The sequence below is a fragment of the Ascaphus truei genome, chromosome 3 (genome assembly GCF_040206685.1).
Source record: "Ascaphus truei isolate aAscTru1 chromosome 3, aAscTru1.hap1, whole genome shotgun sequence".
Taxonomy (NCBI): Eukaryota; Metazoa; Chordata; class Amphibia; order Anura; family Ascaphidae; genus Ascaphus; species Ascaphus truei.
In genome coordinates this window covers 8,803,158-8,822,747 of record NC_134485.1, presented here as the reverse complement: position 1 = coordinate 8,822,747, position 19,590 = coordinate 8,803,158, and the positions used below count along the sequence as shown (strand labels likewise).

General features: G+C 45.4%; 1 protein-coding gene across 2 annotated transcripts in view; it reads right to left on the bottom strand.

Annotated features, from left to right (window-relative positions):
• Positions 1 to 227: 227 nt before the first annotated feature.
• STYXL2 (serine/threonine/tyrosine interacting like 2) overlaps positions 228 to 19,590 on the bottom strand; it is a 79,924-nt gene continuing 60,561 nt past the window's right edge. For both annotated transcript variants that reach the window (XM_075593601.1, XM_075593602.1), the window contains exons 5-6: positions 17,351 to 17,568; positions 228 to 3,501 (exon numbers count right to left, since the gene is read on the bottom strand). In XM_075593601.1, coding sequence (XP_075449716.1) covers positions 776 to 3,501; positions 17,351 to 17,568 — 2,944 coding nt within the window. In that variant the 3' untranslated portion in view covers positions 228 to 775. The remainder of the gene's footprint in view (positions 3,502 to 17,350; positions 17,569 to 19,590) is intronic.

Sequence of the window (19,590 nt, the reverse complement as noted above, 5' to 3'; positions counted from 1 at the left end):
TGTTAGCTTCAAAATGTGAAACCCCTGATGAAGCACAGTACAGATTTTTTAATGTTTTGTCTCTCTTATTCACTACGATTCTAAGTCACTCTTCGACTTCATTACATAAAATGTATATTTACTGTATATAATTTCTAATATGTTTAAGATTTATTTTTGTTAAAAACATTTTATTGCACAACCACGCAATAACAATTTCGAGAATGACCATTGCCAAACTGCCAGGGTAACACTTCAAGATATATATTTATTTTGTTATCATTAAGGACACATTTGCACAATTCAATTGTACTAAAAGCAACAAATACAGTTGTATTTTGAATAAAAATTGGTGTAAAACACAGGGACTGTGTAGATCGGTAACAAATCGTGTTCTGAATAAAACCCTACTTTGAAAATTGACACAGTGATCTGTATATTGGTAGAAGTACAGACCCAGTCCTTATTTTATTTAATGCATAACTTTAAGGTACTTTATTCGCAAATATACAAACTATTACCAGATCTGCTATGTTGAGTTTGCGCAGTGGTCGTGCCCGCTTACAATGACCTTCAACTTTAACACAATAACCATTGGGAGAGTCTTCCCGCACAGTAGAGTATTTCTGTTGGTGTATTGGAAGGACTATAGTGCAGTGGTAGTGCTATATTTATTGGTAGAAGCTAGGTTTCCCGAAGTTTGGGTTCCCAAACAGCTATAGTCCATATTGCTCTTGTAGTGCAGCATTATTATTTTCTAGAAGAGACTCAAACAATAGTTGTTGCTTCCGCCATGTTAATCATCTTCTTTCGGTCTCCGGAGTCTTGTCTTGGTTTCTTTCTGTCGACTTCTCCATGCTGCAATGATATCATCATCATCCATTTCTTCTTGATCATCGTTACTCTTCCTGTATTGAGACCATCGACCCATGGAATATTTGTTTTCCTTTAGACCATTCTCATCTTTATTTCCATCCTCTTCAGACTTCTCAAAACTCTGGTTAAACTTTCTCTTTGCACCCAGTTCTGATGTGTCTGAATTGTCTGAATCCCCAGGATCTTCTTCACGACGAGAGGTTCTAGCCGTCGCTAAAGCAGGATTCTCCAATCTACTGTCCTCCAGTGGTGGCTCTGGGCTGTCTTCCTTTAAATGTCGAAAGTCGTGAACGTTAGTGTTTCTAACATAGCAACTCTCCTCTTCCTCTGCTGTTGATAATCTAGATATGGCTCTATGTATTTCTCTGTCAGTCTGGTAAGAAGACAAAGAGTTGGTGCCCTGTTCTGTTAGCTTTCTGGATAACCCATAACCATTTGTTTCAGAGTCCAGTTCTCTCTGGAAGCCTGATCTTCTTGAATACCTTTCAGAAATATTTTCATTCTGAGATACTGTTTTGGTGTTACTGAGCCATGTATTCACATTCTTTTCTAACTCTGAAGAGTTGGTGTTTGCCGTATAACCTGAATAGGAACTTGTTTCAGATTTGGTCCAGTCTCGATTCACAGACTGCTTAGAACTTCGCTGTCTAGTGTTCAACACACTTTCTTCCCCTTCATCATCCTCATTATCTTTTGCCTTTTTCTTCTTAAATAAGCTGCTGCGCTTGTTATCAGTGACTATTTTCTCCTTTTGGTACTGGGACATTTTTTCACTCACCTCCATCCTCATCTCGCTTTCTTTCTGGTTTAGCTTCTTCAGGTCGATATCATCTATAAAAAGCCCGTGGAGGGGTTTACTTGTTTGGGTAATCTTTCTCCGTGCATTAGATACATCTGTATTTGAACTCATTGATGTGTTGTAAGACATGACAGAATTGGAGTCTGTGTTTCTAAAGTCACGATGTTGCAAAACAGTACTAGATAAGCATGAACCACCAGCTACACCAAATAAAGAAGACTTTTCGTCATCCACAGGTCGGCCTAGATCTCCGGACTTGCTGGTACTTAGTACTGAAGAGGGACGGGACATCATCATGATTTCGTTCTGTTTTTGTGCAATGGTTTCACTGACTACATTCGTTATCCAGTTCTGAATGCTGGCCATGGAAATGGTATCACCTGGTCCTATTGGCATGCTGGGGAGAGGTATTGTGGGAATTTGTGGTTGGCCGGCAGCACTCCTGGGCTGAGACAGCTGGGATTTATTGCTTTGCATGCTCAGTACAGAAGCTGCATCATCAGCACCACTAGTGGAACATCTACTGGGAAAAAATGCAGATAGTGGGATGCTTCCACTCATAGCACTCTCAGTCTCCCATCCACAAACAGACTGGCTCTCTTCCAAAGTCTGCTTGGAACGTTCCAGGATCTCTGCTCTTCTCTGCTTCCTTTTAATCGTTGCAGTGTCCTCACCTTTCGTAAGTTCCACAATCTCATCTTTGTTCTCGTTACCCACCTTCTGTTGTTGCTTTATCTTCCATGCTTGGTAAGCGGTTAGGTCAACGTCCGACTGGCTCATTTCTTCACCCGGTGTTTGCCCAGGACTTTCTGCACCGTTTTGCGTCTCAGAGGTCTGTGAGTCTTTCTTGTGGAATCCAAACTGAATTCTTTTGATTTTCCACCTCTCCAGGGCAGTAAGTTTATTTTTGTTCTTTTTACAAAAGTTGTACAAAGAACTGGTTTCTGAGAAAACACTTTCCTCATCGATGTCCTTCTCCCTGTTTTTAGTGTCATGGTCCACCCTGTCTTTGTTCTGACATCTTTCTGTTGCTTCCTTTTCAATTTCCTGGAGCCTTTCATTCCATATATCCCACGTGCTGTCTGTAGATACAGAGTCAGTGCGCCCTCTGCTCATTCTGTTGATACCACTGGCCTCCAGTTGCTTTTTCAGTGTCCGTATTTCCTGAGATGTCACACTTTCTACATCACTTAATTCACTTGGAGAATATCTTCTTTCCCCCATCAGGGAAAGTCCATCCTCATCAGGTCCAAGTGACTGATATTTCGCATTTTGACGTTGCCAATCATGGATCATCTGCTCTACATAATCCCCACATCCTTGTCCCTGTTCTGGGAGTTTCACGTCTTTTCCATTGTCCGTTATTGATGGGTCTCTTGCTGGCAGTCCTTGCTTTCTTCTCCATTCTTCATATAACCTTTCCTCCTGTTCTTCATCAATAAGGGTTGGCTGTTTAGAAACCACACTTGACTTTCCCATTAGGCTCACGGCACTGCCCATAACACTAGTAGTGTCTTCTTCCTCAACAGTAATAGAGTGAACTTTGGCTCCCATGATGCTACTCACATCTTCTTCTTCCACCATTATGGAGTGAGCTTTAGCTTCAATAACAGAGCCTTGACTGTTGGCATCATCATCTTCCTGGTCTGATATTTCTCGCTCTTCCAATAATGCCTCATTAAACTCTCGTAGCTGCTTAATGAATCCGTCATTGGGGTAAATGGCCCGTTTTTTGCGTATTGTCATCAGGGCTTCTTGGATGGTCATATGGTGGAAGATCATTAGATATGCAGCAACCAGGACCGCTGATCTGCTGATACCCATTTCACTGTTTACTAAAACTTTACCTGCAAGCAAGGAATGAAGACAGTTATTATTTTGTTGGCATGAAACAATAGTTTGAAAGACATTAAACATCTCCCAAATGCACAGGTTATCTTGGCAGCGGTGCAACTAATACTGCAGAGAGTAGGGTTGGTTGCATGCTGGGAAAACCAACACGTGGTCACTACAAACAATGTTTTGAATTCCATAGTAATGTATTTTATAACCGATATTTGAATTAGAGTGGAAAGACATAAGGGGCTCTTTTTAAAAGCTGCAAAGCAGATTTACTAGGAAAAAACATTCTTATTGGGCCCCCAGACATTTTCTTGCGTGATAATTCGGTTGCAGTGTTCTTACACCTGTTTTGCAGCCACACGACTTTGATAGATGATCCCCACAGAGACCAGGGATACTCGGCAAAGAGCTGACATTTTTGTTTGGCATGTTTGTAAACCAAGGTTGGGAGGCATCCCACACGAAGGTATTTATTACTAGAAAGTATCATTTATAAGTGGCATAATAAAACGTTAATTAATTAATTTATTTTTTTTACATGAAATTGCTAGTAAATTGCTTTTTTTTTTTTACAGTGATGATAAAAAAACACAAAGGTTACTCAAGATATCAAATCTAGAACTATTTCAAACAAAAACAGCTTAGTGGGGTATAAAGGGTTTCTTGGTGCGCAACTGCTGCAAAAATATCCCATTGGAAGCCAATGATTCCTGTGTACTATGATCATAGTATATATTTATTTTGTGCATCGACATTCGTGTGCTAAAAAAACATAGTAAAAACCTTCACTAACTGTGCGTCGTGTGTACACAGGCCAGGACCCTTCACATGGGCCCTGGGTTGTTGGGCAGTGCCGGACAGAGACAGTACGGTGCCCTGGGCAGGCTAAAAATTTGTCGCCCCTCCTCCTGCAGCGTCGCGGCATCATTTGACGCCGCATGAAGTCCCGTTGACATTTAAAGATGGCGCATCAGAGTTTCAGGCGCGGAACTCGGAGAGGCGGCGGCGGCGGCAGCAGGAGCAACGGACATTGACAAGTACGCTCTGCCACGTGAGACATTGACGAGGGCGCTCGGCCACGTGGGAGATTGACGAGGGCGCTCGGCCGCGTGGGACATTGACGAGGGCGCTCGGCCACATGGAACATTGCGCACCCTGTCCCCCGCCACCGCTCCGTCAATGTCTCGCGTGGCCGAGTACCCTCGTCAATATCCCTTGCTGCTTCCACCGCCCCAAGTCCCGCACGTGGCCGCCACTCTCACGTGCCATCTTTAAATGTCCTTCGGCATTGCTCAGGACTCAGACATTTAAGATGGCGCCGGGGTTTGAGCGCGTGGCCTCCCGGGCAAGTGCCTGTCCAGCCCGCCCCTTAATCCGGCACTGTTATTTGGTGGGTTGATGGGGATGGTCTGTTAAGTGGTGATGGAGAAGTTCAATTCATTTACGGTAGCTTAGGCCCGGCATAGGAAGGAGCCCGGTTGGCCTAGGCCAATCCCCAAGATAGATCAGTCTGGACCCCCTTTGCCGGGTCTGCAACCCCCCAGTGGCGCCCCTGTTTTTTACCTACCATTCTCTTATTTATTCTATATTGCATTCGTTTTTAATTATTATTGTTTAGAAATATTTACTCTTACATAGCACTGAACATTGAACAAAAAGAAATACACATTGGCTAAAGAAGGTAAACAAGACGGCTACGAGATGACATTCTACAGATATACAATAAATGGGAACAATGTAAGTAAGTCCATGCCCCAGAGAGGTTACAGTCTCGCCTAGTTCCCTGCCTTCGATAGCAGTGCAAGCGCTCCCACGGATCAGCAGCACGTAACAAATATGGTGATCCATCATTTCCAAAATATGTAAAATGAGATTTTTGCAATTATCATACTTTGATACAATGGGAGTTTCTGAGCAACAGTGCCCCCATCGGCACTGTCGTCCCTAACCTAAATACCGCCAGGGTGTTTAAATAACGAATACAGTCAAATATAACTATTCAGCGATCTCTCTTTCACTGCGATGTTGCCCATTTTGTGTACGGAAAAGCGCCTTAAGTGGTAGTTTGCTCAGAAGGCTAACATTCTGGGAAAAAGACGACGGTTATTCACACGCAACGTTTTGGGGACGGTATTTCTTTAGCACATTTTTAAATGGCAACTCCCTTTAATATGATACCGGAGTCTGTCTGCGAGATGCAGAAATAGAACGTCTGTCACTACTGACAGGAGAAGACTTATCCACCGAGCCACACGTGACAGGGTGTACGACCTCTCGTGCATTTGGGGACAGTTTATGTCCCTATCAGGGGACCAGGCTACCTCTGAGTGACAGCGATCAGTCACAGAGAGGGGGAAGTTAGTTTAACTCTTTCAGGCCCCACATGGAGTAGGTAGATGACCTCTGTTGCTTGTGGAGACTGATCTCCGACAGGGGATGATTCATGTACCTGAGAGACAGCCACCAGCCATGTGCTGAAGGAGACAGTGAGAGCAATTAGTAATTACCCCATTCAGCCATGGGGAGGGCTGCTAACCTCAATCAACGCCACTGAAAAGGCTTGAGCTTAACCCTTTAGCAGGGTGTTCTTTGTATATTAATGCCGGACACAGAACTCTGTGGCTAATAAAACTGAACAGGCTGCAAAGTACAATGGCATTGAGTATCTCTATATACTTTCTGGTTATGGTGATCTAAGTAATAACCGGGACACAATAAAAAAATTACTTCTAAAACAAAGGACATCACTTAAAAAATAAACATTATAATGGTATTTGTCTAATAGCGTCCCCATTTATGCTGTATTATTGATTTATTTCTCCCTCTCCTCATCCCCTCTCCTCGGTCATTCTCCATCCTCTCTCCCTTCATCCTCTCCCTTTCCCCTTGTCCTCTCTCTCGCCACCTTCCGCCTGTCCTCTTTCTCTCCCTCTCTCCCCACCCTCTCTCTCTCCCTACACTGTCTCTCTCCCCCTCTTTTCTCTTTCCCTCTTCTCCCCCCCCCCTCTCCCCTCTATTCTTTTTCTCTCCTGTCTCCCACCACTTACCCAACCACTCACACACTTGCCCTCTCCCACACACTTACACACACTTACCCCCCAAGCACACACTTGCTTACCTACCCACACACCCTTACCTTATCATACCCAGCACACTGCAGCCAGGGAGAGTAGAGCTGCGTGTGCCGCGCAGCACCACCTAATGGCTGGTGGAGGTATTACGCTGCAAACCCTTCTCTCTCCGCTACAAACCTGAGTTCTGCAAAACCGAGACGTTACCAAGATCGTCAGGACACAGGGACATCTCTTTAAAAAACAGGACTCTGGTTGACCTTTACCCTTGTAACATCTGGAGATCCCCAATAATGTTTTTGGCGAGATGTTACTTGAAAGATGAAGCACTTGCCCATTAGAAGTACGTTGTTATACTCAGTACCACTGTACATACCTACTTGTTATTTTTAAAGGGGCGTTATCTGAGTAATACCGTTTGAAGTTTATATTAGGATGTTAGGCCCATCTTATGCAATTTGGGGGAAACTAAAACCCAACATTTTCTCCAAATCATGTTATTATGTCCCACTTATATTTATATGCCTTGTTATTGTTAGTCTTAAAATAAACCCCAAACTCCCGATGATTCATCAGAAAACGCTCGTGTTTGTCAAACACCAGCGGTTTATTTTAATCCAGTATCCTGCCAGTGAGGCCCCTCTCCCAGGGAAGGGACCAACGTCCCCTGGGCTTCTTATTTGGAATACAAACCTGTGTTAAAGGCCCCGCTCACCGTTAGGGGGTAAGTGACCACAGCCCGGGTGGGTTTATATTTGAAATATAAATTGGAAACAATTAGGAGGAGTTGCTTAACTGCAGCCTTCGAGCCAGCCCAACAGGTCAGGTTTTCAGGATATCCCTGCTTCAGCACAGGTGGCTCAATTAGCCCCTTCAGCATAGCGGGCTCAATCAGTCCCTGCTTCAGCAGAGGTGGCTCAATCAGTCCCTGCTTCAGCACAGATGGCTGAAGCTGGGATACCCTGAAGACCTGACCTGTTGGGCGAGGCTTGAGGACTAGAGTTGAGCTCCACTGCAAAAAGGTTCTGTACTGTTTTGGTACTAACAGGTTTTCAATGCACCCCTCTCCTGTCACTGGGTCCAACATCCACTTCACTGGCGCAGGCGGGATTCAAACTGCACTCTGTGATACTCAAACTATATGTAACCCCCTGTGTATGTCAGGCAACACAGGCACAGCCCCCTAACAGGTTCCTCTCCATTGGACATGTGACTATGATGATCCAGTAAAGAGGCTGGTGTAGGAGGAGGAGGGACAAAGAGGGAGAGGAGCTTTTAACAGGGGGCAGCCATGACAGTAGATCAGATCTGCGCGGGCCTGGAAGTGTGAGGCTCGACCGAGAGCCATCTGCGCGCTTACCACATGGAAGGCCTGGACAGTAGCAAAGCCCTACTCCTAATTGTCCCAGATACGGCTGATGTGTGCATTAATGGAGTGATAGGGGTGAATCCCATGGGGGGCAACTGCAAATACAAGGGGAAATGATGTGTTACACTGCTAAGGCTACGGCCCGCTGTCTGCGCTGCACGTGTGCGGTGCGTGCAGCTCTGGAAAAACTGGCCGCGCAGCATGGCGGCCACCCCTGGTAGTGGGCCGGGTCCCATTGAGGGGCGGCTCTTGCCCCACCATAGAGGGCGCAGCAGCGGGGACCTGGCCTAAGACTGTATATGTATTGTGCATGTGTGATAATCATATTGATCCTGCTAAAGTGCCAAACAGTATTATTGTGGAGAGGGACCATGATATGTGGGACATCACTATGTGTTGTTAACCTGCCACTGGCCCTAGCAATGTTGTGAATCACACTATTGTAGATAAAGTCAGAAGGTTTCTAGCTAAAGAGTGGGCCACACTGGAAGAGTTCCATAATGAGATGTACCGTGAAGCATCCACTGCCTCTATGGGACAAGCCACGGATATACCCCAGGCCCTTAACACAGCTATGGGACAGTTTGTGCACTCCACAGGGGGGAACCACTGCTATAGGAGGCTACTAATCTTCTCAGAAGTACGCCCAACTCCCCATAGTGAGGATGACTTTGAAAGTTGGATAGAGCAGGCCACAGAGATGGTGCAGGAATGGGGGAGCTCAAACCAAGACAAAAAGGTCTGGAATGCGGAAAGCCTAAAGGGGCCAGCATTAGCCACAGTAAGGGCTGTCTGAGAAGGAAATGCAGTTAGCGCCCATAGCGACTACCTGAGAGCCTTAGAAAATACATTTTGAGCTACTGAAAGTGGAGAGGAACTGTATTTAAGATTCCGGATAATGTACCAGCAGGAAGGTGAGAAACTATCTGAGTTCTTGTACAGACAGAGGGTGGATTTACTGAAGGTAGTGAGGAATAATGGTATCACCCCATATCGAGTGGATTGCACCCGGGTTGAACAATTAATCCGGGGGGGCACCTGCTGGGAAAGTATTTACCCTCTATTTGCGACCAGAGAATGGAGAGAGTCTCCCTCAACGTTTCTACAACTACTATGAGAAAATCGGAATGAGGAAGAACAGATCGCCCAGCCTCAGGATGGTCCACTAAGAGTGTAGCAGCAGCTAGCCAATGGGGATCAGGATATAGTGCAGCTGGAACATGGCCCACCAAGGAAGGAACGACGTGGGCATTGACCCGATAGGCTAAGTGAGGTGTAGCCAAGCATGGGCCAAGCAAGGGAGACCACAAAAGAGGTAGTGGAATTGATGAGAATGGGAGAAGTGGCGAGTGTGAATAGTCGAGATGAACGGCGGTCACCCCATAAAGAGAAAACCTCAATGACGGTAGGGGTATCTGGGGGACCTAATAAAGAGAAATCCCAACTATTTACCCCTAAATAATGCTGTAACTTGGCTGTGCTAGTAATATTTCATCCAGCCAAATGGCTTTAATATCTGGGGAAGAACAGGGAATGTGTAAATGTAACCAATGTCTGTAAGAATGTATTTAAAAGCATGTATTCTTTTATTCCTTGTGACAATCCTTCCCCCAGTTAGAACTGTTTCATGATGTGATTTGGGCAAGCTGTGTGTAATTCTAAGTCCTGTCTTTTACATAATTAACTTATGTCTGTATTTATGCCTGTGTTAGCAATTCCTCCCAGATTAGATACCTGGTAGTGTGTGGTAATGAAATTAACGTCAACCCATCAAATGTAAATGATGTTATGTGCCTGTTCATATAATTTCTATGGAGTGAGTTTCTGTAATCCCTTTAAACTGAACTGTTCCGTAGAAAAGATGTGGTCAGAACAAAAGGTATGGAACTAGTTAATACAATCAGTTACCAGGTCTGAGCCCCAGGAACAGTTTCTCTTGGCTGGATACCCTTGCTCAACGTTAAAGGATAGCCAACAAGGGGTATATAAGGAACCCTGCTGGTCAGAGCAGTAGACTAACAGAGGGAGAGACACTCTGGGAAGAAGTGTGGAGAAGACCATCTGAGAGACACTCTGGGAAGGAGTGTGGCGTTGGACTGTGACCAGCTGGAGATACATGTCAGATTGGCTGCTGTGTGTTCAGCGCTCTGATATCCTGAAGCAGAGAAGCGGACAATGGAACCCCATTTGAAGTGGGTCCCTGCACCTAGGCAAGGTAGATCTCATTCCTCAGACCCCCCCGTAAGTGTGTATATTTTTGTATTTTGTATTCTTGTGTGTTTCCGTGGTCTTATCCAAAATAAGCCTCATTTTATTTCACTGCCTTGTTTTGCCCTGTGACTGATCCCTTAAATATAAATGGTGTTAAAAGACCTGGTCTACCATGATAACCCCAGGTGGGGGAGAAAGCCATGGAGAAATCCTGATCCCTAAACTGGAGAGTTGGTTTCTGCTATAGATACAGGGAAGAAGGATACTATGCGAGTCAGTGTCTGAACATAGAGAATCTACCGCAGGCAGTGAATCAATTAATCTGCTCTCGCTCGGCCTCAGGAAATGATCTAGTGACCCAGTAAAGGAGCATACTGGGTCCCGAGTGCAGAAAGGCTCCATTCGCATGGCACCCACAAGAGATCAGTCTACTTGAAACTTACCCTGGTGACTAATGGGACCCTCAGCACAAGTGAACGTGAAGATTAAGGGACAAGTATGCAACATCCTCTTGGATAGTGGATCACAAATATCCATAATTTTCAAGCCCTGGTATGATCGGTACCTAAAACACCTGCCATTGCAACCACTGGGTCTAAAATCATCTGGGGCCTCAGTGACATTAACTACCCTTATCTAGGTTATGTATTCGTGAAGCTTGAGTCTCCCGGGGGTCTCAGGGGATTTTTATGTATTTTGGGAATAAAGTAAAAGAGTGGTAACTTGGGTTGTTTTACAATCAAAAATTCCAACTCCTTTTTACTAATAACCCCATCATCATAACCCTTTTCCAACCATTTAGATAGTGCCATCCCATATTCAATAGTGGGATTCCAATCCAATGTGACATATGTGACCCTATCATCAAGTATTCTTCGTGACTCTTCCTGATACCCCGGGAAGACCCATCATCTCGGGAATTGGGTCCTTGTTATCAAATTTATCCCAATTTGTGGACCACTTATTACAAAAATATGTGGTATAAATACCATCCCACCTTAAAGACACATCGCATGTGTTACAGACTATTCAGAATCTTTCATGGGATGAGAGTTTGGTTTGGGTCACATGCGACGTTGTATCTCTTTATACCATTATAGACCATTCTATGGGTTTAAAGGCCATCGAGTGGGCATTGAACCAGGATGCCAACATGGAACTCTCGGTAAGAACTTAGAGGCCATTCAATATATTCTCACCCATAATTATTTTAGTTATGATGGCCATTTTTACCTCCAGTCGTGCGGCACCGCGATGGGCACCAGGTTTGCACCAAGTTATGCAAATGTATTTATGGGTATGTGGGAAGAAAATTACATCTGGAACCATGGGTGCAAACCTGGTGCTCTGGAAACGCTATATTGACGACGTGCTGTGCGTCTGGAGGGGCACTATGGATGATCTGGAAGCCTTCAAGATTCATCTCAATACGAACGATTATAATATTAAATTTACGTTCAACACCAGCCCCCAGTCTATCAATTTTCTAGACTTAACCTTGTATATTTTTAATAGTGTGTTTTATGTTATTTCATGTGCACACAATTTGTCATCATAGCTGTTTGTTTTAACCCCACTGTTAATACATTCACCTTTGGTACATCCACTGTTATACCAGTACTGAAAGGGTTAATATAGGGCTATTTAAGATAATGGGATTGATGAGGCTGCACAATTCCCTGAAGAAGAGACGTTCCCCATCACGAAATGCATAGGGAGGAGCCTAAAGAGTTGCCGGTCTGGTGACTCATCTGGCACAGAGACAGTGATGTCATCACGGTGCGCCGGAACAACGAGGGTTGCACGCGGTGCTGCCAGGACTGCCAGAGACTGTGTGCTGGTGTTTAGCCGGGTCGGGCACTTCTATACTGTTTTTAAATCACAGATTGAATGTGAGTATGTTTCTGTTTTAGTTAGGAAGTGTCATTAAAGTGTCCACGATATTGCGCAATCCTTTCTCTCTTTATATCCCCGGTTACGGAGATCTGGGCACAGGAGTTCTGAGACATATTCAGAAAACATTTTCTCTGAGAAGGAGGCCTTTCCTTTCATATCCATCCGAACCAGGGACATCACGTGGGGTTCGTGTTACCCTGAAAACGATCGGATCTGGAAGACCCAACATACAGATTCTCTCCACCGCATGCTGACTTCCCACTTCTATTAAGTGGGCATTCTTTTGGGCATTTATACTAGAGGGCTTCATTGCTTAAAACAATACTGCGCAATGTTGTGTCTCTGGTTTATGTCTTAATATACAGGACAGTAGCTGCTGTGAGGAGGAACTTTACCACGTGTATTGAGGACTGAGTCCATTTTCTATTCTAATCTATCATCATTCAGAAGAAAAGACTCTTTCCACTCCAGTCACCACCATATCCTTTATGGACTTTACACATCATTTGTTTATTGTACATAATTGATTATCACTTATATGCGCCAGGTTTATTTCTATATTTGTATTTTTATGTTGTGTTTGGGTACTATTTGAGATAGTTCCCATATTAGAACACCGGGCAGCTTTATTGTGCACTGCACTATTTACACTTAGGTCTAGCGCTTGTTATATTATCACTTGTTTTTATAATTAGTGCCAGACCATTGGTGGCAATGACATGGCCGTGCGGGGAAATAGTTTCAGACAAGAATGTGAATTGACTATCGCTCACTGAACAAAAGGACCACTCCAGATCAATTTATCATGCCGCATATAAAAGATGCCTTGGATTGCCTCCCCCGGGGCAAATGGTTTTCAGTCTTGGACCTTTGCAGTGGATATTAAAAGATCCCAATGTGTAAACAAGATAAAGAAAAAATGCATGTATATGCCAATTGGGGTTCTACCAATTTGAGCGCATTCCCCAAGGAGTGTCAGGGGCTCCAGCTACTTTCCAATGGGTAATGGAACGTGTGGTGGAGATATGAACCTACTCGAAGTACTGGTATACCTGGATGACATAAAAATATTTAGAAAAACCCTAGAGGAGTATGAGGTCAGCCTGATGAAGGTAGTAGATCGACTGAGTGAGAGTGGGCTAAAATTGTCAGTAGACAAGTGTCAGTTCTGATGGACGTCTGTCACGTATGTGGGACACATTATGCGTAATTTAGAAGCCATTGCATCATGTCCGAGTCCCAAGCAATTAACAGAATTACGATCATTTCTGGGGTTCTGTGGGTATTACAGATGGTTCGTGAGCAACTTCTCGGCAATTGTACAGCCCTAATTAATCAGAGGTTACCCACCACCCAAAAGACGCAGTATGGCTGTCGGAGCCACCAGCCAAGATTATTTTAAAATAAATGAGCCATTTGGAGATAGATGGACTCCTAGGTGTGAAGAGGCCTTCCAAGCCATGTGCTTCATGTAGATGCCAGCTTAGAAGGGGTAGGAGCAGTGCTGTATCAGGAGAGTGCAGAAGGCCTGAGACCCATAGCATTCGTGTTCCGGGGGTTAGCGCCTTCAGAGAGGAATTAACCAGTGCACAAACTAGAATTGTTGGCATTTAAATGGGCAGTATTGAACAAATTGTACGACTATCTGTACGGAGCCGCCTTTGTAGTACACACAGACAACAACCCGCTCACCTCTTTCCTATCATCCACCAAATTGGATGCTACTGGTCCAAGGTGGTTAGCAGCAGTAGATACCTACAATTTCAGCCTGAAGTACAGACCTGGAAAAAAATATATTGATGCTGATACTCTGTCAAGAATTCACCGGGGTGCTTGGAACAGGGATGAGCATTGGAGAAAAATTGCCGCAGCTTGTGTGCGCACATTATGCAAACAAATTGAAGTACAGAGACAGTACCGAGACAGATCACGACTGTAAATCCAAACAGAGTGGCTGACTGTCTGGGGATATCTCCCACTGATGTGTCCTTAGTATACTCTCACCCTGCAGAGTTGACTATGGAGGGGTTACCCCGACTAAACCGGCAGGATCTTTCACAAGCTCAATGAAAAGTCCATGGCTTACAAGAAGTATGGTCAGCCTTGAGGGACCAAAAATCAGCCAAGACAGTCATCGGAAGGCACCCTGAAAGTTGACTCCTTTTAAAGCAATGGCATAATCTGGTGATCAGGAGTGCAGTGATGTTCAGAGTCGCCAAGAAGTCACAACACACCGTCACAAAGCAGCTTGTGCTTCCTTACAAGTTTAGACAGATGGTACTCAATTCTCTCCATGATGATTATGGCCACCTGGGCACAGACAAGACATTCGGATTAATGAAAGATCACTTCTATTGGCCTCGAATGGCTCTGGATGTTGAAGAATATTGCAAAAACTGTGGAAGGTGTGTGCCCAGGAAGACTTTACGAGGGCTGCACCATTGACAAACATCACCAGCAGTGGACCACTGGACTTGGTCTGCATGGAATTCCTGTCCTTAGAACCAGACAGCAATAATGCCAGTAATATCATAGTTGTCACAGACCATTTCACCTGGTATGCTCAAGCATTCCCGACAAAGGACCAACGAGCTACGGCACTACGGTCGCTAAAGTAATGTGGGACAAATATTTTGTCCTTTTATGGATTGCCATTCTGATCAAGGGCAACTCATCAAGGAATTACTGAGTATCTGTGGGATAAAGACAGCTAGGACAACGCCTTATCACCCACAAAGGGATCCGTAACCCGAGAGATTCAATAGGATGGTGATGGTGTGCTCGCCACCAACAGGATGGAACACGAGGCCGAGGTGGAGATATACAAACACCGACCTGTAGCTGCTAAGCCGCATCCGGATGAGGGACTTGTAGTCGTGGGTAGCTGGATCGGGGTAGGAGAAGGCAGGATAGTCGATGGCAAGCCGAGGATAGTCGAGGGGTATGGATCATAGAGGTCACTAGCCGGGTTGAGGGTTGGAGAGAACGGAGTAGTCGAGAGTAAGCCGGGGTCGAGAATAGGAGATAGCAGCGAAGTCGAAGGTAAACGAGGCAAGGCAGAGTACTTGTGACTAGCACACCTCATGAAGGTTTATACTCAGCCAATTCCTCATAGGCGTGCTGAGGTTTAGTAGCAGGTTAAGCTAATCCGACTCCGAGGGGCACAGCAGGCAGGAATCAGACCGGAGCCAATCAGGCAACTGCAGCTTGATGGGGGCGGAGCCTGCATCTGATCCTCACAGACGGGAGGCCTGATTACCCTTTGACCTGTGTTTTGGAGTGGCAGCAGATGGCATGTCCCCAACCACGCACATGCAGTATGTGCAAAGCCCCAAGGAACAGTTTCAAGAAGCATACAGACGTGTGTGTGTGTGTGTACGTGTGTGTGTACGTGTGTGTACGTGTATGTGTGCGTCAAATGGAAATATTACTGCCACCTTTTGTTTCTAAACCATATAACATGGTCCACGGTGATAATGGTGAAAGTCAGGGTTGCAGACCTGTCTAAGACATGCAAATGAGCATACAGTAATATTTCCATTTGCTATATGCTTTGCTGTGGAGGGTTTTTGTCACTTTTCTTTACCCACCATAACTTAACTAAGTGTGGTGAAACCTATCCTAAGCTTAATTTTGCAAAGCCGGTATAACGAACCCCCCACTGATGAGACCCATTAAGGTCGAAACGGCTGCCTGTGTGTGGGTTTGCTGGCTATGCATCTTAACCCAGGCTGTGCTCAAAGCTGTGAAATGCAGCACGCATAAGTTTACAGGGGATCATGTTATATGGTTTTGAAGCAAAAGGCTGCTCATTTGCATCTAATTTCCCAGAATCCCTTGCTGCAGTGGAAGTGCTGTGTGCTGGGTGATAATGGTGAACGGCAAGGTTGCAGACCTGTCTAAGACATGCAAATGACCATACAGTAATATTTCCATTTGCTATATGCTTTACTGTGGAGGGTTTTGTCACACACACACACACACACACACACACACACACACACACACACACACACACACACACACACACACACACACACACACACACACCACAGTGCAAAAATGTTTGCAGCTGAAACCCCGAAACCCCCACCAAATCCAAAACACAAACAGTTCTTAGAACCAAAGCGCCAGTGAAAGTACTGTATGCACACGTGCTCCTGTGTGATAAGGCTGTTTTTAGAGCATTGTATATACAGGTAAGTTATGTACCCAGACGTATCCAATAATTATAATCATTATTAAACCAAGGAGATAAAGGGAAAAGCTAATTACCAGATAAGATTAGAATTACATGGGACTGGAAGAAAATCGAAATATGTTAGTTTTTACATAGGAAGGAAAGAAGTGAGAGCCAGTGAATATTTCACTTTAAAAGTGACTAAATCTAAAGTTAAAAAAAATTGCTAAATAGTTTGTTACCTTTTTAATTTGCCCTAGGTGTAGAACCGCCCCTCTTAATCCCATTACTGGAGAGACACCTTTAACACATTATACATATCTCCCCCTGCAGCAGAAAAAGAGGGTTCTCTAAGAAGATAGCAGGGAAATCCCCGATGTGAAACATTTAACGGTTGCACAATATGACTTTGTGGCAAAAGACAATGGGGCTTATTCTGCAAGCTGCGAGACCGCAGTTTTGAGGAAATCCCCATTAACAACAGTGGGACTTTCCGTGTAAAAAACGACGACCTCGCAGTTTACTGAAAAAAGGCCCGTTTACTAATAGTAGTAATTTGTTTTGGGTGTAGGAGAAGGAGCGGCTCAGTGAGTAAAGACACTGACTGGCACCTGGTTCAATTCCCGGTGTTGGCTCCTTGTGACCTTGGGCAAATCACTTTATCTCCCTGTGCCTCAGGGACCAAAAACATAGATTGTAAGCTCCATGGGGCAGGGACCTGTGCCTGCAAAATGTCTCTGTAAAGCGCTACGTAAAACTAGTAGCGCTATACAAGTACATGATATTATTATTATTAATTCCTTTGATTGATTTTAACTTGATGTTGACTTTGTTACATACTAACTCTTTTATATTTACTATGGATAGCTTTACTGAGTAAATGTACAGTGCATAACAACGTGGCGTTCTCATCTGTAACTTTGCCTGGGACGTCACCTTTGACCTTTCTTCCCTCGTGCTGAAGGAGTCGTTTAGTGGTAAGAACGCTGCCTAGGAAGTGGAGGAACTGACACCCACAAAGTAGGCTGTAAGCTCTTCGGAACATGGACTCATCATGTTTACAAAACCTTACACAGTACCCATCACTGCGCCCATTCCGAGTAAGACACATCTATTCTTATTATTACCCCTGTACGTGAGGAGCGCTTCATCAAGGAATTCAGCAGCTGGCCGTAGGAACGTGGAAATGTCCGATTCTTGAAAATCGTCTACTTCAACGCCCATGTATTGAATCTCCATGCCGGAGTAGAACTCGGGCCCGGTGAAAACGGTGGTGCCGTGGCCTGCGTTCAGGATGTGGGTGATGCCCATCCGTTTCAGGCGTCCTTTGTTAACAGCCACACTCCTAAAAAGGAAAAAGGAAACCCCCGTAAATAACTAGAAGTTATATATAATCATTTATATAGGACCAACCATGGATGCCGTGCATTCAAGAGCAGCCACTATAGCACAGGGAGTTGCGATACAATAAGGGGATTAATGGACCAAGAACTTACAGAAACATTAGGAACGAATAAATGATGAGATGCATTGACCCTACACACGATCACGTGCTGGATAGCTTTTTGAAAGTAGTTGTACTGTACACGACTTCAGTGGAGTTCGTCCTTTAAATAAAGGGGCTAAGTTCAAGATAGAAGATAACCAACCTAAATAGTTTGGAGGGGTCTGTTGAAACGCCCCTGCGTTGGCGCCAACTACAGTGCTGAAGGGTTCACCAAACCTTTATAAATGTTGAAAAAGATGAAGGTTTTTTTTTTACATTAAAACTAAATGTCCATTGTAAAAGAGGGTAATTATTACTAATGGCTATTGCTCTCCTTAAGCTCCTCAAGGGTTTTTGTAAATTAAGTCTCCGAGGTGCAAATCTGGGGCAAAAGATGTGCGCCAGATTAATGAAAGGAAAATCTCCTATTGCGTTGAATGGAATTCTTTTGTTTGCTAAATATGGTGCGGTTTTGTGACGGTGCCGGCGGCAGTGGTGCAGAATCCAAGCGACAGGCAAAAGGTCAGGGAAGGCAGAAGGCAGAGAGGTCGGGGTCACGGTCCGGGGTCAGCAACAGGAATTCCAAATAAACAGGGAAGCCACAGGGATAGGCAAGCCACAGCAACAGGCTGCCCTCTGGAACAGGGAAGCCACAGCAACAGGCTGCCCTCTGGAACAGGGAAGCCACAGCAACAGGCTGCCCTCTGGAACAGGGAAGCCACAGCAACAGGCTGCCCTCTGGAACAGAGAAGCCACAGCAACAGGCTGGCCTCTGGAACAGGGAAGCCACAGCAACAGGCTGCCCTCTGGAACAGGGAAGCCACAGCAACAGACTGCCCTCTGGAACAGGGAAGCCACAGCAACAGGCTGGCCTATTGAACAGGGAAGCCACATCAACAGACTGCCCTCTGGAACAGGGAAGCCACAGCAACAGGCTGGCCTATTGAACAGGGAAGCCACAGCAACAGGCTGGCCTATTGAACAGGGAAGCCACAGCAACAGACTGCCCTCTGGAACAGGGAAGCCACAGCAACAGGCTGCCCTCTGGAACAGGGAAGCCACAGCAACAGACTGCCCTCTGGAACAGGGAAGCCACAGCAACAGACTGCCCTCTGGAACAGGGAAGCCACAGCAACAAACTGCCCTTTGGAACAGGGAAGCCACAGCAACAGGCTGGCCTATTGAACAGGGAAGCCACATCAACAGACTGCCCTCTGGAACAGGGAAGCCACAGCAACAGTCTGGCCTATTGAACAGGGAAGCCACAGCAACAGGCTGGCCTATTGAACAGGGAAGCCACAGCAACAGGCTGGCCTATTGAACAGGGAAGCCACAGCAACAGGCTGGCCTATTGAACAGGGAAGCCACAGGGATAGGTAAGCCAAAGAACAGGTTGGCCACTGGAACAGGGAACCCACAGGGATAGGCAAGCCAAAGCAACAGGCTAGAGTCTGGAACAGGGAAGCCACAGGGATAGGTAAGCCACAGCAACAGGCTGCCCTCTGGAACAGGGAACCCACAGGGATAGGCAAGCCAAAGCAACAGGCTAGAGTCTGGAACAGGGAAGCCACAGGGATAGGGAAGCCACAGGGACTGGCAAGCCATGGGGACAGCTTAGGAACAAGGAATGCTCAGCAACTAGAACCCAAGGTGGCCAGGAACACAGGGAAAAGTACACAATGCTCAGGCAGGGGCTGGAAGTCACTGGATGCTATTTAAGCCCTGGAACAGGTGCAGCCAATATAGCAGGCTGCCAGTAACCAAAATGTCCACAGCAGCCTAAGCCTGGACTGGAACCCTTACAGGTTTTCCTCTAGACTCCCCCAGGTTTGTAGCCTGTAGATGGTAGTAATTAGCTCCCTAAGTGCATCTGATAATTGG